A 12,112-nucleotide genomic window follows, 5' to 3' on the forward strand; every position below is an offset into this window, starting at 1 on the left:
ATTTTGGGTAATTTTTGGTAAGTGTTAAAAGGAAATTATATTATTGTTGTCAATTTATGTTGATTCTTTGACGTTATAATTTGCCAACAAGCAAGAGCAAGTACCACCACCAACTTGAAGCAAAAAAAATAATAATTAAATAACAAGTACCAACAAGAACAAGAAGGAAATCTGTCATTTTTATTTATTTTTTCTTGACATTTAACAAGTTAGGACTTGGAAGTTAGCCACCACTTATCTACTTGTAGTTTGACAAAAACAAACGACCCTCTTTTACTCGTTCGTACTTATCAGGAGAGTCTGATTGGATTTGATTCACAGCTCACTAACTCTCACGGCTTCTGTTTCATTCCAAACGTTCTCGAAACTCAGGACCAGAGCCAGCAGGATGAGTCTGAAGTCGACGCAATCCCTGATCTTCCTGCTCCCACTAATGTCGATCCTCTTCTGGCCCTCTTCTTCGGCCTCGGAAGTCAACGACCAATCGCTGCCCTACATCTGGCCTCTTCCGTCGAAGTTCTACTCCGGCGACGACATTCTCACCGTTGACCCAGACCTGTCGCTTTCTCTGAACCGCATCAACGGCGGCGAATCGCCCACTCTCAAGGCGGCTTTTGATCGCTACAGAGGGATTATATTCAAGCACCGCGTTGGAAGAGCAAATAGCAGCCGTGTCTATGATCTTTCCGTTCTAAAGATCGTCGTCTATTCTAACAACGAAGATGTGAGTTTTTTTATTCATTACATTTCAGTGAAACTCGATTATTCGTTGTTTTTCAGCTATTGGTTGGGAGTGTTTGCCACCCAAATTTTGAGGGAAAAATTAAGTGTGGTATTTTGAGAACGACGGGCATTACTATTAGCTGCGTTTTTTTTTTTTTTTTTTTTTTTAATGAAATTAAAATGTTATCAATATATTGTCTTAATGTTAATCAGTTGGTTGTCAGATTGACTTTATCATGAAAATTAAAGACCCTTTGCATTAATTTGCTTGTTTTTGTTAGAAAACAATTGACTGTAAAAAATAATTTTCTTCTTCTTCTTCTTCTTCTTCTGAAATGGACATTCCACTCTGTTAGAGAAGTGGAATGAAGTGAAACGACAAAGTGGAAACAATGAAGTCATTTATTTGTACACGTGCAATTTTTATACTTGTTACGATTTTCAAATATCTTGCATCTTCTTCCTTGTCACAAGAAAATTTTCAAAATGGTTGTGATCTTTTTGTTTTTATTTATTTTGGGGAAAAGCTTCAACTTGGCACGGATGAGAGCTATACTTTGTTTGTGGCCAGAAAAGATGGGAAATCAATAATTGACGAAGTCACCATTGAGGTAACATGTTGTTAATCTTGTTTTATATTATGATCATTGAATAAATGAAAGTTAAGTTGTACGTTGCCAATTTGGGATTTCGTTTCTTATTTAATTCGAAGCTAAAGCGAGTCGATATCATTCTCGATGCTTTGTTTCCTATACACAGGCAAATACAGTATACGGTGCTCTGCGAGGATTGGAGGTATGTAAGGCTTATTGTGTGCTATATAGCAACCACATAATGACATTTTAGGAAATCCAAAATTACGATGAGACATACACAGAAGACATTCTAGAGCTATTCCGTTCGTAAAGAATCCTTGCTTGTCTGTGATCGCGTATCAAACACATTCTGCGATTTTCTTAAAAGTATATACTCGTCATATTGGACCTATTGGTATATTAGAAAGCAGGGTTGGGTGTTTCTTCGAGCCATCAGTGGTTTCTCGATTTTTTTTTTTTTTTCTGCCAACTTTTCTTTATCATTTTTATTTTATTTTCAGACATTCAGTCAGTTGTGTACCTTTGACTATGAATCAAAGTCCGTGCTAGTAAACCAGGCACCCTGGTATATTCAAGACAAGCCAAGGTTCGCTTATCGTGGACTTTTGCTTGGTAAGCCACAGGAGTAATTCGCAATTAAGTTACTCGGCAATAATAATATTCTTTATCAGCTTTACTTATTACCATTGCTTAAAACCGATATTTTCCAGACACATCAAGACACTATTTTCCGATCGATGTAATCAAGCAGATAATTGAGTCGATGTCATATGCTAAGCTGGTAAGCCAGATAGTTGACTCTAAGCTTCATGAGACGCGCTTCATTTCTTTTCTGATGATTTTGTGCGTTAAGTAGAATGTTCTTCATTGGCACATCATAGATGAGCAATCATTTCCCATGGAAATACCTTCACAACCAAATCTATGGAAAGCTGCATATTCGAAGTGGGAGCGGTACACTGTAGAGGATGCGATTGATATTGTCAAGTGAGTCTTTTGTGAGCTCTACTATTTTTGTCACTCTTAGGTACTATCATGTAGGATTGAACGTGACACTACCATTAATAATAACTATTAAAAAAAAAAAACTATGAATTTAGGGTAGATAACAATCGAGTTTCGTCAGTACTTTGTTACTAGTGCTTATCTTTTTTGCAGCTCATCCATGAGACTAATTCTGTGTTTTCTTTTGCACATATATCACTAATCTCTGTGAAGCTTTGCCAAACTAAGAGGTGAGTTGAAGCTTCATATATGCAAAAGCCGTAGTTATATATTCTTCTGATCATCTCACTAATTTTTCATGCCCTATAGCACTTTTTTTATTTATTTTCGGAGTGGGTTTTCTCTAACATCTAATCCATTTTTCAATGTGGCCATATTTCCTGATTATTTTTCTGCATCTACGGCAGGCATAAACATTATGGCAGAAATAGACGTCCCTGGTCACGCAGAATCGTGGTAAGGCCTTCTCTGAACGCTAAAGATGAGAATAACATAATAATAATAATAATAATAATTCCCTTTCTAACTTTTGTTCTGTTTTAGAGTAGATCATATCCGCTTCTTGTGTTGCCTTGATTCCTAAAGTCAATAAATGTGTTTTTTTTTTCTTCTTGAAACTTTAAAATGGTATAAAGTGATTCGTTTCATGTTTGGGCAGGGGCGTTGGATATCCTGATCTTTGGCCTTCTTCTACCTGCAGAGAGCCACTTGATGTTTCAAAAAATTATACTTTTGACGTTCTCTCTGACATTTTATCAGGTTAAGCTTTCTTCAATAAAAAATTAAATAAAAACCTTCATTGACGAAAGTATCGGAAAAAGGTATATTGTTCCTTTTTTTCATTCTTTCATGAGGGTTTTCCAAGAGCAGCAAATTTCTGATGAAGTGCTAATAGTTCATTTCCTTTGTTTGTTATTCTGCTCTTTTTGATCTTTCTAACGTAAACTTTGTGCTTTAATTATTTAAAAGTTAATTTGTCCGAAGTTGGAGAGGACCAGTAAAGTTTCTTTCAAAATAGTACATCCATTAACGATAAGTATCTTAATCATGCAAAGTAATCTCTCTTACATATCATATATGAGATCTTATACCGGATAGACATACCTTGAAATAAAGAATCCATAATTGAAACTAGTTTCTGTCCTCTTTTTCCTTAAAAAAAAAACGTTTCTGTGATGAAATAAGAGAAGACATTTGGTGACTACTACGAACTATTAGAGAAACACCTGAGCATTTCCGAGGTGTAAATTTATTTGTCTTTGAAATTTGTTGTCATGTCTTGCTCTGTTTCGAATATTATTCTATATTATCTTCGAGCTTCATTATCGTTGCTTCTTTGGATTTTATTTACAAAAAAAAAAAAATGTCTACAATTAAATTCCTTATTTTGATGCAGATTTGAGAGAGATTTTCCCCTTTGAGCTATTCCACTTGGGTGGTGATGAAGTTCATACAAGTAAGCTGGATTGAGTTCTTATTGTAGTTAAATGTCTGATTTTCCTTCATTTGCAAAATATATATATTTCTCCCTCAAATAGTTATAATTTTGTGGCAGATTCTCTCTTTAATTTGTTAACGCTTTCATGTTGTTAAACTATTCAACATTTTGCAGGTTGCTGGAACTCAACACCACATATAAACCAATGGTACTTCGCCTATTTTTTTGTTTTTCTTTTTGTTCAACTGATAGTGGCTGGTGTTAGTCAAAAGAAAATGTGTTTTTGAGATGGTTTTTACTTCCGTACGAGAAGCTTGAGCTTATGAAATTCTAACTTGTGCATATAAACCATATATGTGTGTAGGCTTCAGGATAAAAATATTACTCTCGCAGAAGCTTATCAGTATTTTGTACTGAGAGCACAAGAGATAGCAGTATCAAAAAATTGGTCTCCTGTCAACTGGTATGTTGTATATCCCAGATATTCACTCCTAATTGTGGTTTCGGATGATAACTAATCATTGTTTCTCGCTAGTCAAGTATTGACGGGTTTCTCTTCCCTCTCGTAATAGGGAAGAAACCTTCAATAATTTTGCTGGAAACCTTAATCCGAGGACCATAGTGCATAATTGGTGAGTTCTGTGCGTCCATACACAAATTCAGTGTTTACACCGTATCGTAATACTATGCTCGTGCGATGATAGGTTGGGCGGTGGGGTTTGTGCAAAGGCGGTGGCTGAGGGGTTCCGATGCATATTCAGCAACCAAGGGTTTTGGTACCTTGACCACCTTGATGTCCCGTGGAACGAGGTTTACACTGCGGATCCTCAAGAAGGAATAGACGATCCCGATCAGCAACGGCTTGTGATCGGCGGGGAAGTTTGCATGTGGGGCGAGACCGTCGACGCATCCAATGTTCAGACCACAATATGGCCTCGAGCTGCTGCAGCCGCAGGTACACTTCGTACCAACTCATTTTTGGTTTCCTGCCCGAATGTTGAGTCAAGATGGAAAATGAAAATTTGAACGAAATATCTCGGGGAAATTCTCTATTGTGTTTGGAAGTGACCTTCAAATGTGCAAATTCGCTTGGATTATCATTTCCACTGGTTTTTCTGACGAGAATGAAATCTCAAGTTAGCCATACATTTTCCCTCGATTTTTCTTTCCGGAGTTTGCACGAAATCTCTCAGAAAAAATTAAATTCTCTATTGTGTTTGGAAGTCAATGAAATTCTCAATTACCTTCGCTTGGATTCTCAGTCTTCTTTGGAAAATGATATCTTCCATTTTCCCTCGTTTTTCTCAAGCCATGGATTTTCAATTTTCATACCCCCAAGTATTTTAAATATGCAATTTTTACCCTTAAAATGAAGTCTAATCATCCAAAAATGGCATATTGATAGCACATTTAGACCGGGAGGGCTAATCCAGTTATTTATTTAATTATATGTTAGTATGAATAAGTCATTAGGGTGGGTCGTTACGGTTATAATAGTTATTTTATTTGGAGTGATCGGTTCAACTCTCGAATAGTGAACCGATGCGAATCTGAGCTCACTTGTAATTTTGGTGTGCGTAGAACGGTTGTGGAGTAGCAAAGAGAGCTTATCGAGTGGGAACATCAACGAAACTGCTTTGCCGAGGCTGCAATACTTCAGATGCCTATTGAACATACGCGGAGTTCAAGCTGCCCCGGTCACCAACTTCTTTGCTCGGACCGCTCCGTTCGGTCCCGGTTCGTGCTTCGACCAATAATTCTTTCCAATTGTACATGAACATTTATCATCTTAAACATTTGATTTGGCTACCACTTCCCTCATTCATATGAACGCTCGATTAACATTTGATTTCGCTACAGGCTGTGTCTGTTTCCACATAATTGTTGCATTGGTTTTAAGTCTGCTTGTTTGTTCACGGTTATTTGGTGTTCTTTTTATACCACTCGTCCTAGCTTGTCAGATAATCAAGACTATGCCACCAATGAAAACTACACAGCTGTACTAGACTTCTAAATTTCAAGAACAACAATTCTTTGGAATATTCAGAGCCAAAAAAAAAAAAACAATTCTTTGGGATATGAGTTTGATATATTTTTGCCGTTTTCAATTATTCTTGTTAGGGTTTACTTTGATTTACCATATAAACCTCAGTTTCAAGAATTTTCTACATTTGAAGTATACATATATTGACCAAATTAGCAATTCTTCCACTAAATAGTAAAAGAACGGTGTTTTATTATTTTATATTTCCTTGAAAATAATCACGGTTTCTTTGTGAATATAACCAAGTTAATATGCTAAAAGTTTTAATTATTTTTTATTAAGGTTAACTTAGATTTATCATTTTAACCTTATTTATCCGAAAATTCTCACAAAACATAGTTTATTTTTATTTTAAATATTAGTCTCAGTTTATCCGCAAAGATAAAATAAAAGTAAAATATATGTTGAGTACGCTATTCACTTCACTTCCCTTGCATATTTTCCCGCTTTTAAATAATAAAATTCGAGCCTTTGTTTCAAGTTCAACAATAGCATGTAAATTAAATTCCAAAAAAAAAAAAAAAACATAGCATGTAAAAAAAATTAAAGATAAAAAGTGTCATGAAATGTGACAGATACGCTAAAAACATTTTTGGTCAAAGAAAAGAGGGCAAGAAAAAGGAAAAAGCAAAAAAAAAAAAAAACCCTTCGGACCATGAGAGAGAGAGTGGGTCTCTAACTCACTCCCACTTTTCCTCATCTCTCTCTCTCTCTCTCTCTCTCTCTCTCTACTGAGCAGCTTATATACGAGTCTCAGGTCACCGCTTCTTCTTCATCTTTTCACAACTTCAGATTCATATCTTTGACTTCCTCTTTTCCTCTACTCTCTTGTAAGTCTCTAATCTTTCTCTTTCACTTTCAGTTCGAACAATCTGCAACTTAAAGAAACCCTAGAAACTTGCTCTATTCGTTTACGTTTCCAGTCTGAAAAAGAAAGGATTTAAAAATTTAGCGGAATAGTCGGAAACGTGGAACTAGGTTTTATTGAGAAATGGAAGAACTCACTCAACGTTTCCTCCTTTAACACCATTTTTTTTGTATTTATTCTTAGTCTTTTGTTTGTATGATATATGCAGATTTTTCTTTTTGAATTTCCGGAATTGTTGATTATTCTGTTTATTTATAGGGGTGTTTGCACTCGGACAATCTGTTGCTTGAAACTTGATCTGAGAAATGTTAGAATGAGTGTTGGTTTGGGAATCTGGGTTTGAAGTTTGCTTCTTTTGGAGTTCTTGGAAGTTGGCGTGATGGGCAAAGAGGATAAACCGCCCGGTGGTTCTAGGGCTCCACCTTCTCAGCCCGCGGGCCCGGCCAGGAAGATGTTTTGGCGGTCGGCCTCGTGGTCTGCCTCGCGATCCTCTCTTCACAGACCAGAGAACGAAGAAACAGAGCTCGACGGTGGCGGAGCCGGAAGCAGCGGCGGCCAAGGCCGGCGGTTTCCGGCCCCGTTGACCCCTCGTTCGCAGCAGAACTGCAAGGCCCGCAGCTCGTGCTTGCCTCCGCTGCAGCCGCTCTCGATCGCTCGCCGGAGCTTGGAAGAGTGGCCAAAGGCGAGCTCTGATGATATCGGGGAATGGCCTCAGCCTCCGACGCCGAGCGGGGAGCGGCTGAAGCTCGATTTGTCGTCGATTCAGGGGAACCCGGACAAGAACGGCGGGCTCGTGAGGAGGGACAAGATCGCCTTCTTCGACAAGGAGTGCTCGAAGGTCGCGGAGCACATATACCTCGGCGGAGACGCCGTCGCAAAGGACAGGGAGATTCTCGTGCAGAACGGGATCACGCACGTGCTGAACTGCGTCGGCTTCGTCTGTCCCGAGTATTTCAAAGCCGAGTTCGTGTACAGGACTCTGTGGTTGCAAGATAGCCCGTCGGAGGATATCACGAGCATCTTGTACGATGTTTTCGACTACTTTGAGGATGTTAGGGAGCAACGCGGGAGGGTTTTCGTTCACTGTTGCCAAGGGGTTTCCCGGTCGACGTCTCTGGTGATCGCTTATCTCATGTGGAGAGAAGGGCAGAGCTTCGACGATGCGTTTCAGTACGTGAAAGCCGCGAGAGGCATAGCCGATCCGAATATGGGCTTCGCGTGTCAGTTGTTGCAGTGCCAGAAGAGGGTCCATGCTTTCCCTCTCAGCCCGAGCTCGCTGTTGAGGATGTACCGACTGGCTCCTCATTCGCCGTACGACCCTCTTCACCTTGTTCCGAAGATGTTGAACGATCCTTCGCCGTCCGCTTTGGATTCCAGAGGTGCGTTCATCATTCACATCCCCTCGGCGATATACGTTTGGATCGGTAAGAGCTGTGAAGCCATCATGGAAAGGGATGCCAGAGGGGCGGTTTGTCAGATTGTCCGATATGAGAGAGTTCAGGGACCGATTACTGTCTTCAAGGAAGGAGAAGAACCGGCTTACTTCTGGGACGCCTTTTCGAACCTGTTGCCATTGATGGACAGGTCTAGCAATGGTAAAGGTCGATGGGATTCAACCATTAAGAATCTCCCAACCGAAAGGAAAGTTGAGCTGTATGATGTCGATTTCGAGATTTTCCAGAAAGCTATCAAGGGTGGTTTCGTTCCCCCGTTTGCTTCATCGGAGAATGAGCACGAAACCCACCTTCCCGCCAGAGAAAGCTGTTGGAGCGTGCTGCGGCGAAAGTTTGCCTACGGAAATATGAAGGACTTTGTCTCAGCTCCACGAGGAACCCTCTCTAGGGTCTACTCAGACTCCATGATGTTAGTGCATTTCTCGAAGAATTCATCGTCACCTTCATCAATGTCATCCTCATCCTCATCTCCTTATCTCTCTCCTGATTCCATTTGTTCTGAACCAAGCTCTAGATCGAAGCACTGTTCAGAAACTTCCTTAGATTCCCCTTCTGCAGCTTCAGGCTGTCTTGTATCTTCAACATCGTCTACTTTTTCTAACTTATCTCTTCATCCTTCCAAAACTTTGCCTCAACCAACATCTAAAAAATTGGAAATAGGCAATGTCAACAATCTCGGCTGTAAGCCCTCAGTGCACTCCAATCCATCATTGTTTAAGAACCCTCCTCGGTCGCTGGCAGAGCGTAGAGGCAGCTTGTCAAAGGCTCTCAAGTTGCCATCATTTAATGACAATACCATAGAGCCAACACTTACTTTTACGAGTTTCAATGTTAACAAAGGAGGTGATCTCGATTCGAGCGAAATTTGCTTCACAGCAGATGATATCGGAAACTCGATGGAGACTGGTGACTTGAGAGAGGATTCAGAGAGGTCCTCACTGAAGTGCAAGGTATTTCCCGCTCGTGAAGCCATTGCTGATGCAAACGGCTTGAAGGAGAGCGGTTCGACGCGATGTGTTGCACTTCCTTTAGTATGTTACTTGCCCAGCTTTAAACCATTAACGGCATTTGGTTTGAATTGCCTGGATTCCAAATCAGCATTTGCTATTTTCTTTCCAAGTACAGAATTAGAGAAGAATGAGGAGATCATTTTACATGTTTGGGTAGGAAGATCCTTTGACCATAGAAAATGTCAGATTGAGTTAGATAGTGGAAAGGAGTTGGCTGATAAAGAAGAGCTTGATTGGAATAAACTTGGCTGTGATGTGCTTATCCATTTTGGTCTTCCAGAAAACTCTACAGTTAAGGTATGACGGTTATTTTGGATTTTATTTTCTGATAATATATTAATTGTTGATCATCAATCATTATTTGTGATTTGTAAATTTGAGACACCGAGGCCTTTGTTTGGTAACGTTATTATAATGTTGTTTTTCGTTGATGCTCCTATATGACATTGGATGTACATCCACAATTCAGTTTCGTTTCTAAAAAATAGAAAACAGAAAACGAAAACCGTTATCAAACAAGGCCTAAGTTGTCTATTTCGGTATGGTGGTTTTAATCATAAACATGGGAGCTCTTAACTAAATTGTTTGACTGTACTATCATCCCATTTTAGATGCAAGCTATGGTTTTTTATGCATGCCATATCTGAATTAATAGCGGGAGAGTAACGCTGAGATTTATACACGTATGGTATATCAGGTGTCTATGTTTTATTAGTTATTTACTATTTTCTAAAAATTGACACAAAATATGTAACGAATAAATACACGATGATTCACCCATCACAAAAGTTGGTATAAAGAATTAGGAATATACTTGGTATATCTTAGCATTTTCTCATAGCACAAATGCGTTTTGTTTCCGTTGTTCTTTTATCCTTTTGATGTGGGTCTGCACATATTGGAGTGTATTGTTTTGTCAGATATGACTATGGTTCGCCTAGTTTTTTTTCTCTATATCATTATCATTTGGTCAATTCTATCTCCACTTTTCTGCTGTCAAATCGCTACTTTCAATACTCAGGCTTATACCATGCTCACTGAGTTTAAATGCTGTTTCTGAACAGATTGTTAAAGAAGGTGAAGAGCCTGAAGGATTTCACGCATTATTAGCCGGTCAAAGCTATTGTGAAGTTGAGAAGAGAATTTGAGAGACCATAGAGCTCAGACTTATTTCCATTTTCATTCTCATCTGCTGGCTGAATTTGACTCCGGTACAGAAATCGGGATTAACTTTGATAATTGGAAGCTCCTTTGCTCACACCTGTAAGAAAGAAAGATAAAATAGGAAAAGTGGAAAAGAAAAGAGCTAAATCAGGCTGGATATGGGAAGCAAAGGTGGGTCGCTGCTAAATCAGCTGGTTGTACATGTCATGCTGTAACACTCTTTGCTAACAGAAAATTTATTTTCTGTGGACGTAATTTGTATATTCACTGATGTTAGAAGTAAATCATTTTGCTCTTTATTGTTCCCTTTCAGGAGAAACAAATTATTTGATTCCTTTTACACCACCCCCCATCTTTGGCCGTTTACAAGATTTAGTAGTTAAAGGCAAATTGGTAACTTATGGTCATTTTAGCCTTAAAATTGTGTTTTTAATCTAATAAATTACCGAACATAAACATGCAAATAGAAAATCATTGTGCCATAGAAAGACTAATCTGTTGTTTCTTTAAAAGATTTGTTTACGGCTTCATTTAACTTTTGCTTAGTATCATGGAAAATGGTCTAAAATTTTTAAGACACTATTTTTGTATATAAACAAGATAATATCACAACATAAATTCAAACTTAATCTAAATAGTAGTAAAAAAATTTAAACACAATTAAACTGTGAAACACTTATTTAATAATGGATTTGATATTCGACAGGAATGTATTCCCAACAATGGGTATTCTTTGAAAAAATACTCAGCCCATAAGTAGACATAAAAATGTCAACTAGAGGAGATATCAGACTGAATGCGAACATGAATTCCGCCAAGAAAAGCTGATGGAAGGATGATCCACAAAGCCATATAAAACAAGAGAGAAAGGCCGACACAAAATACAGTCAACATGGCGGCAATAGAGAATAAAAGAGTGGAAAGCTAGGCCAATTATGAGCTTCTTGAGTAAAGATGCGAGGAAATCCTCTTCCGCATAACGCGATGTTAGGATCCCCAAAATATGAGCACCGAAGTGGTGGACGCTGACAATGCCACCGCGTTTGATATCATGAAGACTCTGAACAACTTATTATTAATGAACATCGAAAAGCCGTTAGTGAATGTGAAAGCTGCTGCAAATGTGATTGTAATGATGAGAGCACCGACGACAATGCAAGAGCTCGATGTGTCCTTCATCAATTTCTCTCCCGCGATCAACAAATCGTTGTGGCGTTCCGTGAATATTTCGCGCGCTGTTAGAGGCTTTTTCGTCTTATATGTTGAGCCTGGATAGGCCGCAGTGGTTGCAATTGCCGGTCGGGATACCGATGTTTCTACTTCCTATAAAATAAACGTGCAACAATTAAAACTCAGCTTTTATCATTACATATTCCAACATATTAAAGGGGGTACATCGATTTTCTTTTTGAAACAACTGAAAAATATAAAAATACTAAATGTTAAGGATCCGACATTATAAAAATAAAAATACTTGACAATGCTTAAGGTCATGAAATGAAATTTGACTTTGACATGAAACCCCATTCTACTTAAACAATAGTATTATTAAAAAAATAATGGGATCCGACACAGCATATAATTTGAGCTACCGTCGTCACAAGTTTCTCCTCTTATTTGTCCATTTATATACGATAGAACATGTTGATGGCTTAAATAAAGAAATGTAAATTACCTTAAACGACTTGAGTTTTATTTGCATTTGTAAAGATGCTCTAGGGATGCGATTGAGAATCATCCAGTCAGCAACTATAGCTGCTTTGTGCAGCATGTTGCTCTTGTTCTCGTCACAACACCTCGCCATCGCCAT

The 12,112-nt window shown here is 38.6% G+C and overlaps 3 protein-coding genes across 3 annotated transcripts; 2 read left to right on the forward strand and 1 right to left on the reverse strand.

The window, feature by feature from the left end:
• Nucleotides 1-232: 232 nt before the first annotated feature.
• On the forward strand, nt 233-5,684 carry HEXO1 (beta-hexosaminidase 1). Its single transcript, XM_089603556.1, has 15 exons — nt 233-724; nt 1,251-1,334; nt 1,483-1,518; nt 1,820-1,931; nt 2,030-2,100; nt 2,176-2,306; nt 2,538-2,554; nt 2,732-2,780; nt 2,983-3,083; nt 3,721-3,780; nt 3,937-3,970; nt 4,127-4,225; nt 4,335-4,394; nt 4,467-4,717; nt 5,344-5,684. The coding sequence occupies exons 1-15, from the start codon at nt 389-391 to the stop codon at nt 5,517-5,519; spliced, it is 1,617 nt and encodes a 538-aa protein (XP_089459682.1). The 5' UTR covers nt 233-388; the 3' UTR covers nt 5,520-5,684.
• Nucleotides 5,685-6,443: 759 nt separating this feature from the next.
• On the forward strand, nt 6,444-10,601 carry MKP1 (mitogen-activated protein kinase phosphatase 1). The gene is made up of 3 exons (XM_089603068.1): nt 6,444-6,636; nt 6,933-9,435; nt 10,203-10,601. Exons 2-3 carry the CDS (start codon nt 7,054-7,056, stop codon nt 10,284-10,286), a joined length of 2,466 nt encoding a protein of 821 aa, XP_089459194.1. The 5' UTR covers nt 6,444-6,636; nt 6,933-7,053; the 3' UTR covers nt 10,287-10,601.
• Nucleotides 10,324-12,112, reverse strand: LOC149379293 (uncharacterized). Its single transcript, XM_089603983.1, has 3 exons — nt 11,978-12,112; nt 11,333-11,625; nt 10,324-10,399 (listed from the first exon to the last, which is right to left on the reverse strand). Exons 1-3 carry the CDS (start codon nt 12,110-12,112, stop codon nt 10,324-10,326), a joined length of 504 nt encoding a protein of 167 aa, XP_089460109.1.

This window comes from Urtica dioica, chromosome 12 (assembly GCF_054948205.1).
Source record: "Urtica dioica subsp. dioica isolate 48M chromosome 12, U.dioica_male_clone48M_v1_H2, whole genome shotgun sequence".
Classification (NCBI taxonomy): domain Eukaryota; kingdom Viridiplantae; phylum Streptophyta; class Magnoliopsida; order Rosales; family Urticaceae; genus Urtica; species Urtica dioica.